This window comes from Amblyomma americanum, chromosome 3, assembly GCF_052857255.1.
Source record: "Amblyomma americanum isolate KBUSLIRL-KWMA chromosome 3, ASM5285725v1, whole genome shotgun sequence".
Classification (NCBI taxonomy): Eukaryota; Metazoa; Arthropoda; class Arachnida; order Ixodida; family Ixodidae; genus Amblyomma; species Amblyomma americanum.
The window spans coordinates 72178475-72202920 of record NC_135499.1 but is presented as its reverse complement, the minus strand read 5'-3'; the positions used below and the strand labels follow the sequence as shown (position 1 = coordinate 72202920).

General features: G+C 46.7%; 1 protein-coding gene across 1 annotated transcript in view; it reads right to left on the bottom strand.

Moving 5' to 3' along the window:
• Positions 1-2676: 2676 nt before the first annotated feature.
• The window catches only part of LOC144123825 (phosphatidylcholine translocator ABCB4-like), a 56855-nt gene continuing 35085 nt past the window's right edge, over positions 2677-24446 (bottom strand). Inside the window, exons 15-23 of the mRNA XM_077656565.1 lie at positions 23800-23877; positions 21618-21701; positions 20467-20670; positions 19029-19129; positions 18634-18774; positions 16203-16359; positions 15840-16037; positions 13344-13721; positions 2677-6519 (exon numbers count right to left, since the gene is read on the bottom strand). Coding sequence (XP_077512691.1) covers positions 6214-6519; positions 13344-13721; positions 15840-16037; positions 16203-16359; positions 18634-18774; positions 19029-19129; positions 20467-20670; positions 21618-21701; positions 23800-23877 — 1647 coding nt within the window. The 3' untranslated portion in view covers positions 2677-6213. The remainder of the gene's footprint in view (positions 6520-13343; positions 13722-15839; positions 16038-16202; positions 16360-18633; positions 18775-19028; positions 19130-20466; positions 20671-21617; positions 21702-23799; positions 23878-24446) is intronic.

Genomic DNA, 24446 nt, shown 5'->3' with positions numbered 1-24446 from the left:
CGTGCACTGACATCGCACAGTACACGGGCGCCTTAGCGTTTTTCCTCCATAAAAACGCAGCCGCCGCGGTCGGGTTCGAACCCGGGAACTCCGGGTCAGTAGTCGAGCGCCCTAACTTATCTGGCTGGAAAATCAAGTTTTCAGTGTAGTTCTTGAGACATGCATGCGATAAGCATGTGAAGATCAGTTTGTGTACCAAAGTTTCAATCAGGAGGGACACAAAATATTCAATACAAACATATCAGTTACATGACACTAAGCAGCATTAGGATGACAATAATGTGAGGCAATAATACAAGCAAGAAATATGCACAAAAAGGAAAACATAGCTTGCATTCTCTTCAAGAATGTCATAGTGTCAGCCCAACTGCAGTAATGCGTGCGCTAATACAATCGCTACACTATCCAAAAGACAAAATGCACGGATTGCCGTGCAAGCATCGTACAAATAACAAACAGGCACGCAAATGAAAGCACAGCTTGCATTCACTTTAAGAATGTTTATGACAGCGCAACTTCTATAATGTATACTGCGCCATTTCCTTTCCCCCCAAAAAACAATTATTATTAACTGACTGGCCATTGCACTATCCGAAGCAGAAATGCACACAAACTGCCGTGATAACTCAGCGACTGGGCACTTGGCTCCTGAGACTGAGGAATACATTTCATTCTCATCCAGAAAATGCGACGCAATCATTCAACCGCTACTTAGCGAGAAAATTTCGGATGAGAAGACAGCTACGCGGTATATATGGAGAGTTACTTCCGAGTTGTGCAGTGTACGCATTTTGCACGCACCCTTCGGTATGCTCCAATTATGTATTGATTGTTTGTTCTGTGAAAATTGCTACGAATAGTGATTGCCCTTTCTATACTATATGTATTGATGCCTGTGCAAATCGAAATGCTATGTGCATAAGTGTGAAAACGGGTTTTTGTAACAGCATCTAATTACTTTTATGTTGAATTTTTATAGAATATATGAACGCAAAAATGGCGCAATATTTGACAGTTTTATATGCCATATCATTAAGAATGCTTTGTTTCAAATCTCAGAGCCAATTTCTTAATGTAATACATGTAAAAACTTTTACTAGTAAACATTTCTCTCCTTTAGGCTTCAAGTTAAGGCTAAAGAGAAATCTCTCAAGCAACTTGCTGTATTCTCAATAAATTACATAAAACTATTATTCTCGTTGCATTTCACTAAGTAGTGCATGTTCACAACTTCACACAGCTGCACGTTCTTGCAGATTCGCAGAACGAACTGGAGTAACGCGGACTGCATTTTGAATGCCATAATAGCTCCAACGGGACCTAATTGGTTTTAAAAGTGAACTGGGCGCAGTAAAACAAACTAGTAAACACCATTGGAACCAACTGGTTCCAAATGGTTTGCGGTCCGGTAAGTTCCAATTGCTTTCTAGTCATATTGGTCCCAATGGTGTCTAAAAATCACCTGGTCACTGGAATTCCCAATTTTTATTATTGGAAAGAATGTGCTGCAGCCGGCCTTCTCATGTGCCAACATGTCGAAGTTAAGCGTGAAAAAAGAGAATAGTATCAAACTGGCGGCCTTAGTCACTGCTTATCACTCGCGGTTTACAGGATGACAGAGAAACGGGATACTTGGCACGCGGGGGCTGTCGAGAGAACGGCCGTCTCGCAGTAGCGGGCGAGGTTATCAGCACCAACGGCAATTCAAGGGCTGCCATTGGGAGCTTTTTGGGAAATGGCCCTGTGGCGTGGACGTGAGGCTTTTGTGTTGCTGACACTCCGTGGAACTGGCCAGATATCGTCGTCTGACACATGTTCGGGCCGCAAAAGCGGGCACGGGCGCGGTGGAGCATTCGGACAGGGCCCAGGTGGCCTAAGTGGGATCGTCGTGCATGGCATTCAGAACGCATGAACGGTGGCTTTTGAGAGCTACTCTTAGTGCGAGATATGAGCTATCCACTACACTTACCGACAAATGGCCGCACTACATCCAAATGCATTGCCAGCCGCGCGAAAGGTGGCAGCTCATGTGTTTGCGTGGCACAGCCGATGACTGTCGGAGTCTTGCGCTGAATCCGCGAGTGATCAGTCGTGTATGCGTCGTGGTGTCGCACTTACGGAATGTAACATTAAATAATACCTATTATAAATTAGTCATCGGCCTTGTGTCTTCCACCCAGGCCCCGAGCCTCACATCTGAAGCAGTCAACAATGCAGCTTCAGCCTACCGCTCAGCTCCCAGTGACAACACTGACATCAGTGTCAAGTCGCAACAGGAGATGAATATCCCTATCAGATCCCAAAATTATATAGTGACATCCCTTACATATCACTCTGGCCAGGTTTTCCGTCTCCCACGGTGGTCCGTAGAATGTCCGTGAGGATCTACCGGGGACTCTGCTGGGCTGTCGTGGCTATCGTTCATTTTGCTCTTGAACATGTATTTCAAAGCGCTGAAACAGCGCAGGACAATTTAAAAACGAACTTGTTCATGCAACTGAAAATTTATTAGATATCTTTCACATCACACTCGCAGCGAAGCTCTCTGCGACGTGAGCCATGTTTAAAAGATTGTAAAGATAGCGACATTGTGACATTCAACCTTTATTCACGTTACTTGTGTTCCAACACGAACACTCAAAACGCCGAGACGAAAACACGAGAACGTGTCCTGTGCAGTCATGCGCTAAAGCCGTGAGTGATGAGTCGTGTGTGCGTATGCTATGCAATATGTAACAAATGTAACATTAGACCCAATGCGAGTTTAACAAGCAGAACGTTTTTTGTCTGCATTTAGCCACGTCACATTATGCTTGAAGGGATGCACTGGAATCCCGAGGGAGGAGTACAATAAATATTCTGCTGTAAGCACATACATATGAAGCACAAAGTAGCTCCAACTTAAAAAAAATTAACGGAATGCAGCGATACAAAAATGAGTACTAATAAAACTTAAAAGGAGGACGCCGACCAAAAGTAAAAGACAAAAAACAAAACAAAATGACGTTTCGGCTCCCGTACGTCCTCCTTTTAAGTTTTATTATGATCGTCCCCGACCAGACGAGTTTTCGTCCAACTCTCGACTTCAAAAATGAGTACTTCCTCAGTTAAGGCACCCAAAAGAACATTTTTAGGAAGACAGCATACATTGCAAACTGTCTCCCACAAAACTAGTCGCTGAATTTACTGAAGAAGAGAGGTAGCCTAAAAGCGGTGATGAGGAAACTAGACACAGGTAAAAACCAGATGTTTGCATTAAGAGACAAGGAGGGAAATGTCATTAGCAATATGGATAAGATAGCTAAAGTAGCCGAAGAGTTCTACACAAATCTGTACACTAGCTAATGTAATCAGAACGTTAATTAGACAGTAGCAAACAGCAATGTGTCATCCCGTCAGTAACGAAAGAGGAAGTAAAGAAAGCCTTAGGAGTAATGCAAATTGGAAAAGCAGCTGGTGATAATGAGACTGTCTGTTGCCCACAAAGTATTTACTAAGGTAATCGCTAAAAGAGTGAGGGCAACCTCAAGCAGGGGTTTGACCTCAACCAAATGATCAGGCAGGTCTTCGCTAAGTATATTCCACACAAGAACATATTCACACTATCAATCAGGTGATAAAGAAATGCACAGAATATAACCAACCCTTATAGATAGCCTTCATTGTTTACGAGAAAGCATTTTACTCGGTAGAAACCACGGCAGTCATGCAGGCATTGAGAAGTCAGGGTGCAGAAGAGCCTTATGTGAAAATCCTAGACGATATCTATAGCAACAGGAAACCTACCGTAGTCCTCCATAAAGTCAGCAGCAATATTTCAGTAGGGAAGGGCGTCAGGCGGGAAAACACGATCTCGCCAAAGCTGTATTCACCGCTTGATTAGAGGATGTATTCCGACGGCTGAATTGGGAACAGATAGGGATAAGGGTTACCTAAATAATCTGTGATGACATTGCCTTGCTGAGGTAGTCCGGAGATTAACTGCAAAGCATGATTAATGAGTCGCCTAAAAGCGGTGGTGAGGAAACTAGACATAGGTAAAAACCACATCTATGCATTAAGAGACAAAAAGGCAATGTCATAGCAATATGGATAAGATAGTTAAAATAGCATGCAGAAAACCAAATTAATGTTCAACAGGCTAGCAAGAGAACAACAGTTCACAATTGGTAGCGAGGTGCTGGAAGTAGTAAGGGAGTAAGTAAGGGAGTAAGTCTACATAGGGCAGGCATTGACCGCTGATCCGGATCATGAGAGCGAAATAACTAGAATAAGAACGGGAACGAGCGCATATGGCAGGTTCTCTCACATCATCAATGGCAATTTACCTATATCCCCCAAGAGAAAGTATAGAGGCATCGTATCGTACCAGTACCCACGTATGGCGCAGAAACATGGAGGCTAACGATAAGGTTTCAGCTTACATAATGGCAACACAGCGTGCTATGGAAAGAAAAATGATAGGTGTAACGTAAGAGACCGGAAGCGGTCGAAGTAGGTGAGGGAACAGACGCGGGTTAACGACATCCTTGTCGAACTCAAGAGGAAGAAATGTGCTTGGGCAGGTCATGTAATGCGAAGGCAGGATAACCGCTGGTCCTTAAGGGTAGCGAAGTGGATTACAAGAGGAGGCAAGTGTGGCAAGGGGCTACAGAAATTTAGGTGGGCGGATGAGATTAAGAGGTTTGCGGAGACATGGTGGGCGCAGCTGGCAAAGGAGAGGGTTAATTGAAGAAACATATGGGAGACGCCTTTTCCCTGCAGTGGGAGTAGTCAAGCTGATGATGGTGAATGTGGTTTCTGTATCAGACTGCAGGAGTCTGTACCTCACTGCGACATGATAGCACAACGATGATCGGATCTGTAACAGACGCGATATGCATAGTGTGGTGATCACGACTCCAGAAGTTGTTAAACATCATCACAAAGTGTCGTTACAGGAACCCACAGCGTACGCTTTGGTAAGAAGCAATGGAACAATGAGCGGGCTTTCATGAAGTGGTGGTGTTGAGTTCAATGAGGGCAGTGAATGATTTCGACATTATTTGCGCCAAAACAAATCGATGATAGTTAAACTACATGAAACTAACTTAACCGGGCTTAAATTTGTCCCCAGGCAACCGCAGACATCCTGAACACTTATCGGGCAATTGCACTGCAATAAGCATCAGTATTTTGTTTTCGGTCAACGGTGGTGCACGTCATTAGTTTCGTTCCCTGAGCTTCTGTAGAGTACGTTCGGTAGCAAGACTTCCTAAGCTAAAAACATTTTTATGGGTGGCATTCCAAGTTCACGATTTTCAATGGACGTGGAAAAGCGTATGCGAAGGCGGCAATTTTTTAGGGATTTCTTGTGAGGCAAATTAAAGGATTCGGTGTCACTTAGCCACGGCCATGCGATGTGGCACTGAGGTTACGAGGTTAAGCTAAACAGACACTTAGATATTGGCGTGTTTGCGTCAGAAAGCAAAGCATGCTGGTTTTGCATTTAAATAGCTATCAGAGCCGGGTGGTCAGGTGCAAAGTGCGAACCACAACGTGCCTTGACCGTCGCCTATTAAGAAAGTATCAGGCAGTATTTACACAATAAGATACCTACAGCATTGCTTTAGAAAGGCAAAGATTTCACTACGGAACTGCAGAAAAAAATACGACACGCATCCGGCAATCACCACTGCTGCTGAAGGAGCTGCCATGCGGCCAGTTTTGCAGAGGAGAGCATAATAAATTCACAATAAGTTTTCTGATATAATGCAGCGCTATCTGTATTAGCACTTTCAAGGAACACAGCCCTTGTGTGTCTGTGGCTAAAGGTCACTAACTTTCTCCAGCGTCTAATGCTATGGAGGTGCACAATCATGTCTATAAATTTCACGCTCCTAGTCACTAAGCATAGATTCTTAGATATGCATTTCCAAGATACGCTTCACTCCGAAGAATGAGTGCACTTGCACACTCAGTCGCGACGAATGTCGTCGAGGACCGCCAGGACACAGCGCCCTTTGAGCACCTGGGCACTATTTTGTCCGGTTGCGCATGAACGATAATGAATGACGGTAGCAATCTATGGCTGCCATAGACGGTACCATAGACGCTACCATGCTACCAAAGACGGTAGCAGTCTATGGGAAGCCACGCATCGTAACCACCACATATCACGCAAGCAGTGTCTCTATGGGCACCTATGTAGTGAAATAAAAGAGTCCGGGTGACCTAGGAGGGGCGAATCTGTGCAGGCGAGAGGGACAGTCCGGAAGGAGAGGCGACGTCAGAGTCCTTGGTTTCGGAGGCTGCGGCTCCCTCGGCGCCTTCGGCAGCGGCAGGCTCTCCCTCCTCCTCGGTGTAGAGCTTGTGGTAGACGCCCTGGCGCCGCATGAGCTCGGCGTGCGAGCCCTTCTCGACCACCTTTCCGCGCTGCATGACGAAGATGCGGTCCACGTCCTTGATGACGGACAGCTTGGACGCCACAATGACGCAGGTGCGCCCCGTGCTGGCCTCCTTGATGGCGTCGCGCACCACCTGCGGAGAAGCCAGGCACCGCGCCATGACGAAGTTACAGAGTTCGGTGTTACAGACAATAACTCTACCAGGCAAAAAACACATGTTTGGGTGTGCTAGTATGATTGCATCTTAGAAGAAGCGATAAGCACGGCTCGTACGATGAGCATTGCCTTTCAGCTCATATTCGCCACTGCACAAAACCCCGCTACTAGTCACTTTTACCGCGATGGCGATAAGTATCTCGGTGTCACAAAGTCCAGCGTCGGTGTCAGCGTCGTTGGCCGTGAGCGAGAAAGCCACGAAAAATCCCCAGAGGAGCAACCTAACTTCTCTTGTTCTGCTTCCACAAATACCTTCGCGAACAAAGCAGGGTTATTTCATTGTCTCACAAGGTATCGAAAGCTGGCTAACAAACTGGTCACCTATTCTGTCGATACGGAATACTTTCGCCATCTCTATTGCATGTTTTGTCTGTCGGAACAAACGGTAACGTGCTTGCGTTTCACGACACTGCGTCATTCTTTCGGCTTAGAGTTCAGACAGCGACCCGACCGAATGGTTCTTTCTTTTTCTCATAGCAACAGGACACGTGCATGTTTTTGAGACACAGACAAAACCACGCGAAATTATGTGAAAAAAAATTGCAGGACAGTCACCAAGGTTCAGTGACAGCTGTTAAGGCATTTATATTTTACTATATGTCGTGGTAGAGGATATGAGACCGACATCATTTCTGTGGAAATCTAGTATCCTGATGTGAGTGAAGAAGTAAAAAACAGCGCAGTGACGAAGGACAAGAGCGAAGAAAGGAGAAGGACAAGCGCTGAATAACCCGCAACGCTGTAACCCTGGTTAGAGTGGAATGTTCAGCATCAATGTCAAGGATTTGTTTCATTCCCCACCTCAGGATAAGCTCCTGCAGTGCGTTAAGAAAATCATAACTTATTGACAATGATGAAGAGAGATTTATTTCGGATTGGTGGGATATCGGTGGAGTCGTTTTTGGAACTTTTGGCATTTCACCTGCAATCGACTTTTGTTGAGTGGGAAGGTAAACTGTTTGCTCAAAAAGCTGGGGTGTGCATAGATTCGAAGTAGCACCGGTGTAACATTTTTCTATGTCATGTTGACAGGGCGATAAAATCTAAGTCCAGAGGTATCGTAAAACAGGTGTTTAGGTATGTTGCTGATTACTTAATTTTGTTGAGCCGACAGATTTCAAGGGCCTTGTAGATATAATACTGACAGTCTTTGATAGTTGTGGACAAGGTTTAAAATTTACATTAGAAGTCCCAGAACACAAAGCAGGGTTATTTAATTGTCTCACAAGCTATCGAAAGCTGTCCAACCGACTGGTCACCTATTCTGTCGATACAGAATACTTCCGGTATCTCTAATGCGTGTTTTTTCTGTCGGAACAAACGGTAACGTCTGCTTGCGTTTGACGACACTGCGCCAGTCTTTCGGTTTAATGTTCAGACAGCTACCCGACAGCTTGGACGCCACAATGACGCAGGTGACGCAGCAGGGCGCAGAGAAGCCTTTGCTTCGTTATTGCTCACCCCATTCTAAGTTAGTTAAATGTGGCATAACCGTTGCATGTTTAGGATCAGCACTTTCAAAATCTTGTGTGCATGGAGTGGGAAGCAGTTTTTGTCAGCAGATTTGGAGATTACAGTCGACAGCCTTTCCGGAAGAGGTGATATTGCTTGCGTGCAATAAAATCCTGAGGAAGCTAAAATCTTTCAAGAATTGCCATCCATCAGAGCCGTGAGGTACGAGGAGGCATGCGGTTTTACCATATGTTCATTATGTAGGCGCGAGATATGGTGTTCAAAGTGCGGTTCTCAGCACCGAAAAAACTTAGAAAAATATGTGCCATACTAGATAGGAAAGCAAAGGCTAAAAAACAGAAAACAACCGGTAGAAGAGCCTGCAAGATAAACCACCAAAATAAATTCAAGCCATGTGCTGAAATGGTAGACTATGACATTGAGTTCTCTTGTGGCAAGAAATACATCGGCCAAACCGGAAATTGTGTGAACACCTTTCTACGTTAGCATAATACCTCGTTAAAAGGCCCCCATCGACCAACCTTGCGTTACATAACAGAGATTTCCCCCTGAACATTATCCCGGGTTCCTCCGATAAGAAAATGCGCACACCTCTGTTCCATGAGGTGAAAGTTATTTGCAGGCATAGGAAAAAATTAACAAGGGAACTGTGTGAGGCATATGACATCCACGTGAATGATAACACACGTGTAAGCACAGCTTCGGTGCTTCATGACTGTGAGGTTATGTATCTCGACTCCCATGATTAGAATTGTTTTCGGAGAAGCATGAATCCTGGTTGTTTTTTGGAGTTATACCTGTATTTTTTCCAATAAACCTCAGTTGTTAGTCAGCGCTTGTCGTTCTTTCTTCGTTCTTGTCCGTCGTCGCTGCGCTTTTTTTTACTTCTTTCATATGCACGAATTTGCTCAGTTTTCGGTTCTTCAGCGCCTAATTTTATTTTTCCGCACCTAATTTTATTTTTCCGCCCATACTTTCTCACCGCCGCGGTGGCGCAGTGGTTATGGCGTTCGATCCCAGTCTCGGCGGTGGAATTTTTATAGAGGCGAAATTCTAGAGGCCCATGTGCAGTGCGATGTCGGTGCGTGTTAAAGAACCCCAGGTAGTCGAAATTTCCGGAGCCCTTCACTACGGCGTACCTTATAGCCTGAGTTGGTTTGGGACGTTATACCCTCATAAACCATAAACCATACTGCCTTTCCGACTAGTTCTCCTCTCCAGACCGCCGCTGTAGGCTTGCGGGCGTCAGCGGTGAAACTCTACTCGAGCAGCGCATTTCGCAGAAGTTGTCGCCGGTGGACCGTGCTACATTCTTCCGTTCTCTCCATACTTTCCCTCCTCCTCCTACGGTTCCTCCTACGGTAATCACCTTCGGGATGGTTCCCGTGGAAAACACTCTCTGGTTACGCATTCCTACGCTCTCGACATGCCCTTGTTCTTCGACGGTAACTCACCTCCTTTCTGGCTAACTGCCCTCTGGGCGGTTCCTACGGCAGCCATCCTCCGCTCACGCGCCTTACGCTCACGCGCCGCAGCGGTGGCTGAGTGGTTATGGCACTCGGCTGATGACCCGAAAGTCGCTGGTTCGATCTCGGCAGCGGCGGTGGAATTTCGATGGAGGTGAAATTCTAGAGGCTCGTGTACTGGGCGATATCCATGCACGTTTAAGAACCTGAGGAGGCGGAATTTCTGGAGCCTTTCACAACGGCGTCCCTCATGGCCCGAGTCGCTTTGGGACGTTAAACCACCATAAACCATAAACAAACCTTACGCTCACGTCATACCTTGCTATTTCAACGGTGACCATACTCCGGTTTAAGGATTACTTTACTCACGTCATACCCTTCTCCTTCCGCGGTAAACGCCTTCCGGACAGTTCCCACGGCAAACGCCCTCCGGTTAAATATTCCTACGATATCGCCATTAGCTTCTCCTTCTATGGTAACCCTCCTCCTTGTTTCAGGGCACCTTATCCATCCATTAATTTTTGTTTGTTGTTTCCGCGTATGTGCTTTTCAGTTGTTTTATTTTGGTTTCAGTTCATTACTGGTAGCTTTATGTGATTGACATCATTATTACCTGTCACAGTAACTGTTTTATTATTTCCCTATTACCGTGTACCTATGTACTATTCATCTATTATGTTTCTATTCTTTACGCTGCTGCCTTGTAATGGTCTCTTGGGCCTCGTCAAGCTTTTGTGTAGCTTTTAGTCCAAGAGACCATCCAGTTGTCTTCTGGAAATAAAGATGTATAAAGATGTAAATATGTAAAAGTGGTTTCCGTGGCTGCCACCCATCGGTCGCACCTTTTTACACTCCCGCCATAAACGCTTCCTTTCGCGCTGACCATTTTCTGGTTGGAGATTCCCGCTCTCGCGATACCCTCATTCCACGGTAAACGTCTTCTATTTGGCTCCGTTTGCAACCACCCACCAGTTACGCATTCCTCCACTCACATCATATCTTCCTCCTTCGATGGTAACCGCCCTCAGAGGGATTTATATGTAAATTACTACCGATTACGCCGACGACTACGACATACTACAACCTCATCATTTTGCTTGCACAACTCAGAGAACACGCCAGCTGCCGTGACACAAGACAGAGAAATTTGGTTTACCCCAACACCAAGAGCCTATTATGTCAATCAATCCTTATGTTATAACCTTCCAATTCTGCTGAACAGATCAAACGAAGAAATTTTTGACATAACCCGAAAATCAAAACACGAAATTCGGGAATACTGCCGGAGAGAATTATATATGACTTTTCATCGCATTTTATTTTGTCATTTTTGCATGATGTGCATAAGTGGCCTGCGAAGTGTTGATTTATTTACTTTTGCTTTGTATGTATGTATGTTTGTTGTATGTATAGCCGTCGCTTTTCCTCCTGTACTGCCGGGTATGTAAAGGAGCCGGGACCATTGTCAAGCTGTCGCCACAGCTTTTAGTCCCGGCTCCTCCTTTGTAAGAAAGGAATAAACTTCAACTTCAACTTCAACTTCAACTTTAACTTAAGCTCAGATTTCTCTTTATTGCACATTTAAGCAAGACTCAAATTTCGGCATCTCAGTAATTGTACTGTTTGCCGCCGCGGTGGCTGAGTGGTTATGGCGCTCGGCTGCAGGCACGAAAGAGGTGGGTTCAATCCCGGCCACGGCGGTCGAATTTTAATGGCGGCAAAATTCTAGAGGCACTTGTACTGTGCCATGTCAGTGAACGTTAAAAAACCCCAGGTGGTCAAAAATTCCGGAGCCCTTCACTACGGCGTCTCTCATAGCCTCAGTCGCTTTGGAACGTTAAGCCCCTATAAACCAAACCAATAATTGTACTGTTTGTGATGTGAATCTTTTGCAGGCTAAGCTCCACTACCATCGTTTACAGACTTTTTCATGCCTGTTGGCAACGTGGAAAAGCATATCAAATTAGGTACTATCTGAAACAAAGCACAAGTCTGCTTTAAACTCCACCCTGCTTTTTTACCTTTAGCGCCCCTCTTATGCGTCCATCTGCGTACAGAATTTCAAAAAGGAAGCTAGGAGTAGATCGGTCAGCGACAAGAACTCGCGCGGCTTGTTTTATCCGCTAGGCGATTATGACTCCACCCTGCTTTTTTTACCTTTAGCGCCCCTCTTATGCGTCCATCTGCGTACAGAATTGCAAAAAGGAAGCTAGGAGTAGGCCGGTCAGCGACAAGAGCTCGCGCGGCTTGTTTTATCCGCTAGGCGATGATTATGGCTCCACCCTGCTTTTTTACCTTTAGTGCCCCTCTTATGGGTCCATCTGCATACAGAATTTTAAAAAGGAAGCTAGGAGTAGGCCGGTCAGCGACAAGAACTTGCGCGGCTTGTTTTATCCGCTAGGCGATGATTATGGCAGCGAAAAGTGACTTGTGCAGTCGTTTGCTAATCTATTTCAATGGCTGCCCCTCCGATCGTAATTCTCTTAACGCTTACACAGCCGCTTGTCGCGCTTATTACATCCCTGTGTTCGTACTTACAGCATATTATAGTGCGAAGCTTTCGAGATCGTTTGTCTTTCACGTAGAATGCCGCTTTCAGTTCATGTATTCATTATGAACAAATGAAATAGATTCTTTCGAACTTGTGAGCTTGGAACGCGCACACGCTGGTGTGGCGCAATTCCCCCGGCACGCTGGTGACCACAGGAGATTAGGAGGCGGCGGCGGTTCAGGAACTGCATCGAGTGCCCCACCGCTCGCTTGCTGGAAATCAAAACCGCTCGCGCGGAAACGCGTTGGGGTTTGCCGCGGGTGGCACGATGGCTGGGACCCGCCAGTGCGAAAGTCCCGGAATTGTGAAAGAGAGGAGAGGCCAGATAAAACAACACCATTGTTTGTTTCACTTGCTAGCGGTGATGCGAAAGCGTTTAGCGCGGTGTTGCTGCTTGTGTCACTGATGTGTTGTTAATATATTAATTGAATACACAATTGTTTGTGAATCTTAAATGTTGGAGACACTGGAGGGCGTTTGGGTGGCAACCGTCTTATTCGACGTCTTTCTGCAGACACTCTTCGGCGGCCTAGACAAGGAGAACTACATATGCGTTGGCATATGTAGTTCACGCTTGGCTGCGGAACGAAAGGATGGTGGTTAGAATCCTATCTTGCACAACGATTTTTTTCTTATCGAGTTGAAGAGCGTAACGGACGGACGGACGCAAACATGAGCCATGAAAGGCTTTCGCAATAGTCTTACAGCTCGGTAGCGTGGCTATGTCAGCGCCACCAAGGCGTGCAGTTAGAAGTTTTATCCGAAGAATAAGGACACCTGATTTTGGCTATTTTTGCGCTATTTGCGAGGAAACAGCCAGCATAAATAGCGATGTGGAAATATCCTGTGCTTGGTAATAATATTGAACTCCTCCCTTCGTGCTCTTCCGGTTTCATCGGCCCCATAGATAGCATCAAAGTTAATTGGAGGCCACGTAAGGCAAAAACCTCCGGTATTACAGCTGCTAGTTTATTCGTTGTCGTTCCGGCCCTTAAGACATGCTGGCGTAAATATTGGCGAGGACTTAAACGACCAAGCAGCGACGAAGCATGGAAGTGGTAATACAATCACATGTTAACGGGCGCTGTCAAATCCGGTAGTGTGAACCGGATGTACTGACTGTCTTCAACAATATTCCAAACGCGAAAACAAACAAAAAATGCTGAATCGACTGGTTTAGCAAATTGAAATGTGCTGGCCAGTTTAGGAACACCAAAATGAGGCGGCCCGTGCTAGTAACTGGATGCTCACCTGCTGCTCTTGCTCGTCGAGTCCTTTGACGGCGTCGTCGACGAGCAGGATGCGCGGGTCGCGCACCAGCGCCCTGGCCAGCGCCACCCGCTTGGCCTGGCTCGCGCTGAGCAGCGCGGGTGAGGAGGGCTGCTCCGGGCTTCCCGGGGGCTGCAGTGCGGTGTCGTAGCCCTGTGGCAGTTGCGCGATGAAGTCGTGCGCGTGCGCCTTGCGCGCGGCCGCCACCACTTCGTCCCGGGACACTTCGCGGCCGTTGTCGCCGTACGCGATGTTGTCGGCGATGTTGTAGCTGCGCAGAAGCGTCTCCGAGCTCAGGTAGCCCAGCTGCTCGCGCATCCACGACAGCCGCATTGTCTTGGTCGACAAGTGGTCGATCAGCTGCGCCCAGACCAGATCGCCCAAACAGTGCCGTTAGAAGAGACTGCTACCACCACTCGAAGCCTGTTTAATGGCCAGTTGAAAATTAGTAGAAGTGCAGGCTGTTTGGTGTTTCTCGCTAACAGAAATAGCGTTAGAGACGAGAAGACATGGCTAGACAAACACAGCTTGTTTTTTATTCCGCGTCATCCTCGTGGTGGTTGGCGCTGTTTGGTCAACATGAGATGTAAGTGGGCCACCACCACATACCAGCTATTAACCTTCTCGTGCAGAAGATTGCACCTTGTTGTACAAGCAGCAGAAACTGATCTAATAGCTGGCAGTGCATAATAAGCAAACATGGTGTTGTAAACACAATTACCATTATTTTAAAGTGCACAGGGGGCAGTGTTTTCTTGTTCTCCTTATTTTAATTCTCACCAGCTATAGCTAGGCTATGCAGATGCAACACTCAGCTTCTTTCTTATATTTTCAATTGATTAGAACAAGATACTTGTGGCTGTACAATGACCTCCTGTAATGCCAGGAATGACTCGTCATTTACCTTTTCCGTGAACGTGTGATGGGTGTGCAAGCGCCATCAATCAGTGCAAGTACAGGTGAGAGCAGCAATCCTTTTTTTTTGTGAAGCAGTTCAAAGGGCTTTGTCTTACAACAGAGAGCAACAGAAATAAGTTGGCGTAGTACGCGAGAAAATGCTCCCGAAAAACGCTGGGCGTAAAGGGTTAATTGTTCTCGTGATACTGTCTTGAACAGATTAACCGTTTCAGTTAACGAGGCTCCATGCTTTGATCTGATATTTGTATGCAGCAGTGCCCTGATGATGAGGGTGCTCTTACTGCATGTAAGGACACGCCTTGTTTAGTGCAGTGCACTACGACGTGAAGAAACGTTTTTATGAAGATTTAAGTGGCACCAGGTTGGTACTTGTACAGACATGATTAGGTGCTTCTGAATCAAAAGAAGAAAAAAACGTGCAATTTCAAGGCACATCAGAGCAAGTAACACCGTAAGCGATTTTTTTCTGGCTGCCCTTTCTAAGCTGAAAGCTCACATAATCTATTAATACTACTGAGCGCAAAACACAAAGCAAAGCAGCTGAGGCATTCTCTGGCACCCTAGTTCTTGGAAATTGAATAGCCCGAGTAAAGTCTTCCTGAACCCATGCTTTCATAGTCTTGCAAGAGCTTTTAACATAATCGCGGCACTAGAAAGGAGGGACGAAGATGTTAAAATCCTGTGACAACTCAAACGGAGCATATCCACTGGAGTATGTTCATTGCCAGTCTGCACAGCGGCTTACAGTTGTCGGCTTCGTTGAGTGAATAAGGCTGGTGATGGTCGAATTGACCCATGGAATTAAAACACTAATTCGTGTCCGCAAGATACGTTTAAAATGGCATACACCGAAGTCAATATGAAGATTTTAATAGGATTGCTCAAAGGTAAGAGCCATAAGTTGGTTTTATAACGAGAATACGCGTTTGTAAATGGTTCAAGCCGGCAAAATACAAACCGCATATTGACGTGAACGGTCGTTCAAGTATAAATGTGTGTTGAGAACTCGGGGTTTTAGAGATTACATATAATTCGTGAATCGTGAATTGCTGCTGAATGTCAGCTGGTCACTACAAAATATTGGTCACATCTTCGAAGAAATGATCCATTAAGTGACAGGCAGCCCACTGTTATTCTTTCTCACTCTGCAAAGCACGGCGGTCATTGTGTGGTCCAAGTTTGTGAGACAATCCAGGATAATTAATCGCTGATGCATCTGCGTTCATGAGCCTAATGATCGCGCTAAGAATTGGCGGTGCTCACTGCTACCCGAAGGCAAAAAGATTAGTAAATTGAAACAAACTGGTATACGCCTCACGACAGATGTTTGGCCCACGAGCATTGTGCGACGGAAGATCGCTTGGCATTCCTTCGCAGGGTGAGAAATAGTTTCTGTTGAGGGACCAATCAACGCAGCTGACTAACCCCTGCGTCCTCATCAGTTCTTTCTGGATTATAATGTATGCTGCAGTTAGTTGCTATTTTCTTTCATGGCGTCCAGAGCATTCCAAAATGTTCCGAGAAAGAGTAAGTCTCATCCACAAAGAAGGGGAAGCTCACGATTTCGCCGTCGACGACGTCATAGAAGCGCTCGACGAGGTTGATGGTCGTGGTGCGGCCAGAGCCGGGAGCGCCAACAATGGCCACGCGCTGGCCGGGTTCCACCGAAAAGGTCACGCGGTCCATGACCTTGGTCTCCTGGTCGTTCGGGTACGAGAAGGTCACCTCGTTCAGCGTCAGGAAGCCGCGGAGAGTCTCCTGCGGTAGTCAAGAGAGAGGGTAGCACGCTACAGTCGCCCCCAGCAGAGCCCGCGGCAAGCGCGAGGCAGCTACAGTAATTTCTGCTGCCAGTCCAGCTGCCTATCTGTCAGGCAAGGACTGACAGCCGTAGGGCATCGAGCTAATGATCTGCGCGGTACCGACCAGCGTGAGTCCGCTCGTGTCGAGGAAGTCGATGGCCGGCACTCGCTCGATGATGCGGAACAGCTTCTGGGCGGCCGCCTTGGCCTTGTGGTAGTCGGGCGAGTAGGACACCGCCTGGCCCACGATGGCTGTGCCCAGGATCACGCCCTCCACCACCCTGCACAGGTTGCATTTTATCGGTAAACCACATGAATCTAGGTGGCTGCTAGAGCCACTTTCCTTAGCAAATTTAGGCGTCTACTAAAAGAATGAGTAAAATGCACATTGTTCTCGAAGGTAACCTAACCAGCTCTTTCAGCTATCGATATCACCTGGTTGACCCAGAATTTAATGCTCTGAAGAACACGACCGCTATATTTCAAGAGCCGTTGTATGTAGGATTCAGCAGAATAGCAGCAGGGAGCACATAGTGCATGTGCTGAACGAATATGTAATTGCGCAACCGATAGTTAACTTAATATAATCTCACTTACTGCCAGTCATTTCGAACAGATTCAGTAAATTTTGCCTATCGGCGTAGAATCATTGACTATCTCATATTCGTGAGCTCGGCTTCGTAATTATAGCGTTATCATATAGGGTGTTGTGCAAGGTCAAGTGGAAATGGTGACCTCAGTCTGTCAGTAGCCAGTGGAAGACGGTAACCTGGCCGCCGGGCTACGAGCGCCGGGCTACGGGCTGTCACCCACACGAACTAAGCGTACAACCTCAGATGCAAGGAACCTTAGTATGCCACCTCGGATATAACTGTAGGGTGTTAAGTTTGGATATAGCGAACCTAACTGCACCGCCGCGGATATAATGAAGGTTTCTGTGTCAACCTGGTATGTAAAGACTGTCTGCAAACGCATTCAATAGATCAACCGAGGATCGCTAAGAGCTTTTTACATACGAAAAACTGCATTAAACTAACGTAAGCCTGCACTGATATGCAGTCTATGTTGCCTCTCAAGGGGACAGCTGGCACCAGTGGTGAAGAAAGGCTGCACTTGCACTTACTTATACTCCGTTTCATACATACAGGCAACGCTACGGAGACTGCGGAAGTAATGCGTCTGCGAAAGCCTATTGCTACGCTGCGTATAATTCGTTCTCGCAAATTCCAGCAAGTGTTTGCACGAAAAAAAATTTGCATAAAACAATGTGGCAGCATTGAAAATCACGGCCGGTGCTGTGAGACCTCACTTTTCGGGGTCTCTGGCAATCGTTTGCACTGAGTGTGAACAATTTTTCGGGCGCGGATTGAGTCAGAATGCATCGCCCAGCAACGGCGTATTATAGCGACACATGTTATTTCTTGCTTCGCGAAGTCTCGATGAGTCGCAGGGCGAAAATGTGTCCAAAGTGAAAACGAAGTGCAGGAGGTTGCCAGTCGAATTATGCTTGCGTTTATTTTGGTTACATGGTGGACTACTTTTCGGACGTGGACCCAGCCTGTGTGAACAGGCATGCCAGCTTTGGCAGCGCTGCCTTTTATCTATGAAACGGTGTATGCACTTAGAAAAACAAAATATGTGCAGTGTGGCATAAATATTTGCAACACAAGGACAGTGAGCCCACTAACGCAGTATTGGGAAGGTTCAAGTCTCACACGTCCGAACAGCGCGTCACTTCAGCCATGTCTGATGCTCAAAGTTCGCGCGTCAGTCCTCAAGGTGTACTCTCCCGTCTAATTAGCACTTTAATCATTGGCCACGTCAGCGACATGGTGGCACCTCGGAACTGACAGCGCGGATTGTATACTTTTGTAAGTGGGTTTCAAGGTAACCCGTGTGTGCTGTGTGTGTGTGTGTGGGGGGGGGGGGTTTAGTGTCTCATAAAAACCTTGCAAAAGCAGGCAACGCTGTTTTTTCAGTTCCCCGAACAGCAAGGAGAGTGCGACTACGCATGAAACATGGTAGCCCTTTATACCTTCCCTTTGGTTTTCTCATATTTTTCGAAAGCCTCTTCATGTCACTCCAGAAGGGCCACGATTCAGTAAACTGGCGCGGTTCGGGCAAGGAAATTAGGCCGAGGGGCAAATGAATCCTGTCTAGTTCCGCGTAGTAGGACAGGTCAGCGTACGGGCGTGTGGTGATATTCCGGCACTGCCACAAAAACAGTTCATAACGCGAGGTGAACTCTCCGCAACGAAAGTCCTCGACAAGCGCTCTGCTGCCGCTGGTCACAGAGCACTCTGCATGGGCGCCTTCGCTTCGTGTTCGCACTTGCGTGTTTCTACTCTTTCAATGAATTTTCATGTCCAAATGGGAAAAGATTTGCACTCTCGAGTGTAAAAAAAATCAATTTTGGACGTTTTCCTCTCGGTGAGGTTAGTTTGATATCTGATAGCTTTTTTCTCTTGCTGTCGTGCTCCAGGAATATAGTATTTTCTATATCTTTTCATTTGTTTGCAAATGTGTGATGCGACGTTAAAATGATGGGCCCTCACTTGAAGAGGTTCCCGAACTGGAGGCCGCAGCGTCCGATGAGGAAGCTTCCGTAGAGCAGTGATGTCGCGTACGCCATGGACGGGATGCACTGTGCCACGCCGAACGTGAAGCCCCGGACGACGGCCTTGCGCATCATAATCCTGGGGTGGACAGAGAGCGAAATATATGCAACTACAGTGTACAACAAGACTACTCTCTTCCTGTGGGACGTTGTCGGTGCAAATGCAAAAAAAAACCGAATTGACTAGAAGAGAAAAGCGAATCAACGTCGCTGACACCTCCATGATGTCATCTGGCCTTCCAGTTTTGTCTAAGTAGCTGCCTTCATTCAGGAGCATCACAAGAGGTGCACTCCAGGAAGATTTGTTGCAACGCGGCAGTGCGTTCGCCCTACCTCTGCGGCTCTGCCAGCGACAGTACGTAGTTTGCGCAGAAGACTTCCTCCTGGTGCAGCGACGCCACCGTGTGGATGTTCTGGATGGCCTCGACTGCGACCTGCATCGGAAAAGATTTCCGTCCAGTGCTGAGCCAGACTAAGTGATACCGCCTTTTTCACCCCGGAAAACCGAGCTGACCGAGCAATCCGAAACTTAGAGCACTCGAAACCTAGTGGACCTCGTTTTGAATCCAACAAGATATTAGCCGTTTAGGAAATTTGAAAAAATTATCGAACAAATAAAACATCTAAAACTGGTGTGCGAAGCCTGATCCGGATTATCTACGATAGAACTGAATATCAAAGCCGCGTTCCCACACGAAACATGGCCAACAGCAGCTATGCTTTTTGACACGAAATTTGCTGAACCAATATCCAGGCGTTAATTCATCATATCGTGCCAATATGTGCGACATGTGGTCTCTATATTGTTGATCCTATATTAGGTGGTTCTGTGTTTGCAACAGACAAGAGGAGGGGGGAGGCAAGTCAAGCACGTTTAATGCCTTTCTTTGCGTCCATCAAGACATCTGCAAAAAACTGGCTGAAATAAAAAGACGGAAAAAAAACTGGCCAATGCACAACGTATGCGCAAACAATAATCGAGAAGAAAAACTTCGTTAACTAGCTGGTAATTCCAGTCCTAAAATCGTGGAAAATAGAAGACACATAGACGTGGACGCTTAAATTGAACACCGCGTTAAGCTGCGACTTTCAACTGCGTTTATTTCGTACGGAGGGAGAGAAATATGACAACGCCTCTTTATGTACTATTCCATTTCCATGTTTATGCCTTTGGTGACACAGGTTGCCTTCCAGACACTACCTAACTGTCCAATGTCATCATCAAAGTGAAGATTGTAGAGTATTTACGATTATCTACGATACAATCTTATTTTCTCCTTTGTTACAAAAGCGCCTTTACGTGCGATGACATTCGCGTATGTGTGGCCCTTAAGGCAGGCGGACGAAGTCGAGACAGAAGTTCTTCACAAAGGCTTGGATTCATATTAAAGTGACACTGGGTACAACTCCGTCGGATCACAGTTCTCAGTAAAACTTGATTTTCTGAATCTTTCTGGGTAGGTAGGCGTTTGGCCAGCAGCAAAAAGAAAATACCATTTATGACTGAGGAAAGTTTAGCATAACCTCTGAGATCCGCAAAAAAATTCTGGTGCAAAGGAACGCAGTTTGTTTGCGAAATCCGGCTGTGGTGGAGACACCTCTATTAAATTTCTCGGTCTTTTCACCTCAGTCTTCATTGAGAGCTTTATGTTGGTGATTAAAACTCTGTCCCTTATCGATTCAGGCAAACTTCAATTTTTTCTCGGTGTCTCTCTAGCAGTGAGCCTCAGACGGGCACAACTCGCAAAGACAAAATCCTTGTCCAGAGTACCTTGGTGGAGTAGTCGAGCGCCTGCTTGGTGGCGACCAGCTTCCCTCGCAGCATGCGGCTCTCAAGGTAGGTGGCGAGCAGGACCAGGGGCACGAAGGCGAGCACGATGAAGCCCAGCTGCCAGTCCCAGTAGAAGGACATACCCAGGCACGCCACCAGAGCCGAGCACGCCTGGCACAGCGTCGCCAGCTTGCTGCACGTACCCTGCGCAGATCACGGCAAGCTTTATGGTCAAAGTTATCATCATCATCATTAGCCTGACTACACCCACTGCAGGGCAAATGCCTCTCCCACGTCTCTCCAATTAACCCGGTCTTTTGCCAGCTGCGCGTACGACGAGCTTAAAAGAGATACTAAACGAGAATACTGCATCAGGCTGCACCCACCTAACTTTCTGCCGCCCCCTGCTACGCTTGCCTTCTCTTGGAATTCACTCCTTTATCCTTAAGAACCAGCGGTTATTGCTTTCTCATTACATGCCCTGCCCAAGCCCATTTCTTTCTCTTGATTCTGACTTCAGATAGGATGTCATTAACCCGCATTTATTCCCTCAACAACTCTGCCCGCTTCCAGTTGCACGTATCATTTTTCTTTACATGGCTCGCTGCGCTGTCCATAACTTTAGCGGTACCCTTTTCGTTAGCCTCCACGTTTCTGCACCGTAGGTGAGTACCGGTAAGATACAGCTGTTGTACATTTTTCTCCTGAGGGAAATTGGTAAACTGCCGTTCATGTTCTCACAGAATCTGCATATGCGCTCCACCCCATTCTTCTCCTTCTAGTTATTTCCCTCTCATGATCCGGATGAGCTGTCACTACCTGCCCTAAGTAGACGTATTCGTTTGCCAGTTCCAGCACCTCGCTGTCAATTCCAGCGTCTTGCTACCAATTGTAAACTGCGGTCTCTTGCTAGACTGTTGAACATTACTTTGGTTTTCTGCTTGTTAATATTAAACCCACCGTTCTGCTCTACCTGTCTAACTCTTTGATCATGATTTGCAGTTCACCTCCTGAGAGAATCAGCAAGACAATGCCATCAACGAATCGCAGATTCTTTAGGTATTGTGGTCAAAGTCATTATCTTGCAGTCTGTGGATACAATGAACAGCAAATTAGTGCACGGTTTCACCTATGGGAAGAAGACTACTTACTCCGTGAACCCGAGCTGCGTCGGTCGACAAGGACGCGAGCAGAGCTTCTGGTGTGTTCTCCAGATCGTCGTACCAGGCCATGTCCTGCGCGTGCGATGAGCTTTAAAGGAATACTAAAGGCGAATACTGAGTCAGGCTAGACTCGTTGCTTAGCCTTCCGTGATAGAAATTAAATTTCACTGAAAAAAAACTTGTATGAGTAAGAAAATTGCGTTAAAGTGATGCACACGGGGCGTCGGCACTCGCGTTTTCGTGTCATTCCGACAGTGACGTGTCACTTCTCATTCCCTCTAAACGTTATTGCGTCTTGTATGGGCGAGTGCGATCTAAATACGATGAAGGCAGTGCGAGGACAGTGGCCAAGAGTGGGAAGGGTTTTGTTATTAAAACGGTACAAAATTGACGACGGAGAGAAACACTACACGAAAAAACGAGTGCTGAATCTTCCGCCTCGCATCGTGTGCGCTCAGGCCTCGTGCTGGCTTTGTACCAGCAAGTTCGAAGCCGCAAGACCTGAACAGCGTTTCCGCTCTGTTGTGTTGCTTTGCGGGCGGTTAAGCGGTCCCCTGCTGATTTCAGACGTCGAATCGGCTACGTTATAGAGGTGTGGCGGCAGTTCTTAAAGGGATAAGGGGACGTTTCTATTGCTTTTTAGTATGAGATCATGCAGACACGCATGAATGCACATCGTCAATGTGTGAATCCCGATGTGAGTACGCGGCCATCCATGTTTTCTGTGCAGTGCAAATGCGAATATGCTTGGAAATGTCCTGAAAAATATCGCATGTAGGCAAAAGTACATGAGGCGCCCCTTATTGAACTTGGAGTGTTGCAGGCTGACGTTCAAAACAGCCAATAGAGCCTTTTTTACGCATTACGTATAGTGAGGGCGCTTTTAGGGGCTAAAAAACACCAACACAAATAAAAATATAATGTGAAAGCACGACCTTGCGCCGCAGTCCCACAGTTTTCTGGAAATGCATGCATGCAGGACATAGGGCGTCGCCGTTATGAAGCGACCCCGTCTTAAATTTTGGGCGCTGTGCGTTATCTCTGGCGCCTTTCATCCGTGAGTCATGGTCATCGCTCGTCAGCGCTCTATGCGGCGCGTGTTGCGTGGCGAGCTGCATGGACGTGAAGGATTATTAACTTCATAGCGGTAGAGCACACGTTCTGCGGTAATGCCAACGTGTGAGAAAATTCCTCATAGGCCTACAGGGCGGTTGCGTCACATAGAATTGAAATTGAAGGAAACCATAGATAAATATTCATTACAATGTCGTAACATGGCTACTAGGCCATTAGATGTGTAACATTGCAAAGTAAATTAATTGCGCTGAAAATAAAATTGCAGTGAGATGGGAATTGCTCCCGGGACCTTTGGGTTAAGTCAGATGCGCTGAATTAAAGGGATGCCTTGCGGGTCTTGTCCGACAGTCTCCGTATTTGCGAAATGGTATGCAAGGAGGACCCCAGGCCGCTGAACGGACCGATTAAAGCTGCGTGTAATATCCTGAAAACAGAGGTTGGTTGTGGCCCGAATTTTTCAACTGCTTGGCCTCAGGTGGTGCCGGCGCGGCGCAAGTCCCCGATTTGTTGCTTCAGTGAGACCTTAATTCTGCATGAAGCTTCATCCGGGTCGCTAATTGCGACTGCCACTCTCCTATGATGCAGGACAGTGACGAAACCCGCTTACTCAACCATCCACACTGATCCATCGACTGTTGCGACTTCCGTCGATTTCAAGCAAGCTTTGGCTGGACTTCGTGGTGAAGCCGTTGAAGACTGGCTCCATAATTACAACACCGTAAGTTCATTTAGCCTCCGACATGCCTATTGAACGTCACAAAACTCCTTGTTCGATGCTGGGCGCATTTCCCATAGCAATATTTGGCAAATGGTCATTGCGGAAAAATAAATTAGCTACATTTCTCATTCAGCACGCTCTAAACGTTAAGGCACGCAAAGAACACTACTTAGAAGTGCGTTTGCACTGATGCTTTTACCATGAACCTGTCTTCGTAAAACCCTCATTCATGTTTTAAACCAAATATTAAGTATATTTGTGTTTCTGTAAGCCGTGCTCTATCGAAGAGAAAATTTACGCTGCTAAATAAGGCAGAGCAACTCCACGGAATATCGCCACGAATGAGAACGCGCTTTCGACACAGCAGTGGATCACCTGTCTCATCATGGCCGAGAACGTCATTGCGCGCAGCCTCCGGGTCAGGTTCTCACCCACCACAGAGAAGGTGAACGTCTGCGAGGAGAGAAGGCGCGCTCGGTAGATGCATTGGCTGCTTGGGTGGCAGCTTATGTCACCAGAACCGCCCACTAGGTAGCGCCGGAAGCCCATATGCACTGCCTCTGGCAAGCATCACAGTAATATTCCTCATTCAAATCAGGGTAGAAAGTGCCATTATGCCAGTCACTAAGATAGTAGCTCGTGCAGCTTTTGTTAATTTTAGGCATTTAAGGAGACGCTGAACCTAGATACAGCAAACCCCTCGTTGGCTATAATCGTCCAGCGTGCGTCAGAAATATGGAAAACGCGACTATCCACCACCACCAGTGGAGCTGTGCAACTAATGATTTTCTTGAGCCGGTCTTGCCAAAAATCATACAGCCGAAATATATACAAGACCTGCAGACGCAGGTGCAGTTTCTTCTGAATATATCCACAAGATACCGAATTAATCATTCCTTGCGCAGGAAAAATGCGAATTACAACAGGAAGGAAAACGCGAGGGCAGCGGTTTGTCCGTATGTCCCGTGACTATCGTTGTTATCCAACATGAACGGAGAATATACAACCTGAGAGAAGCCACC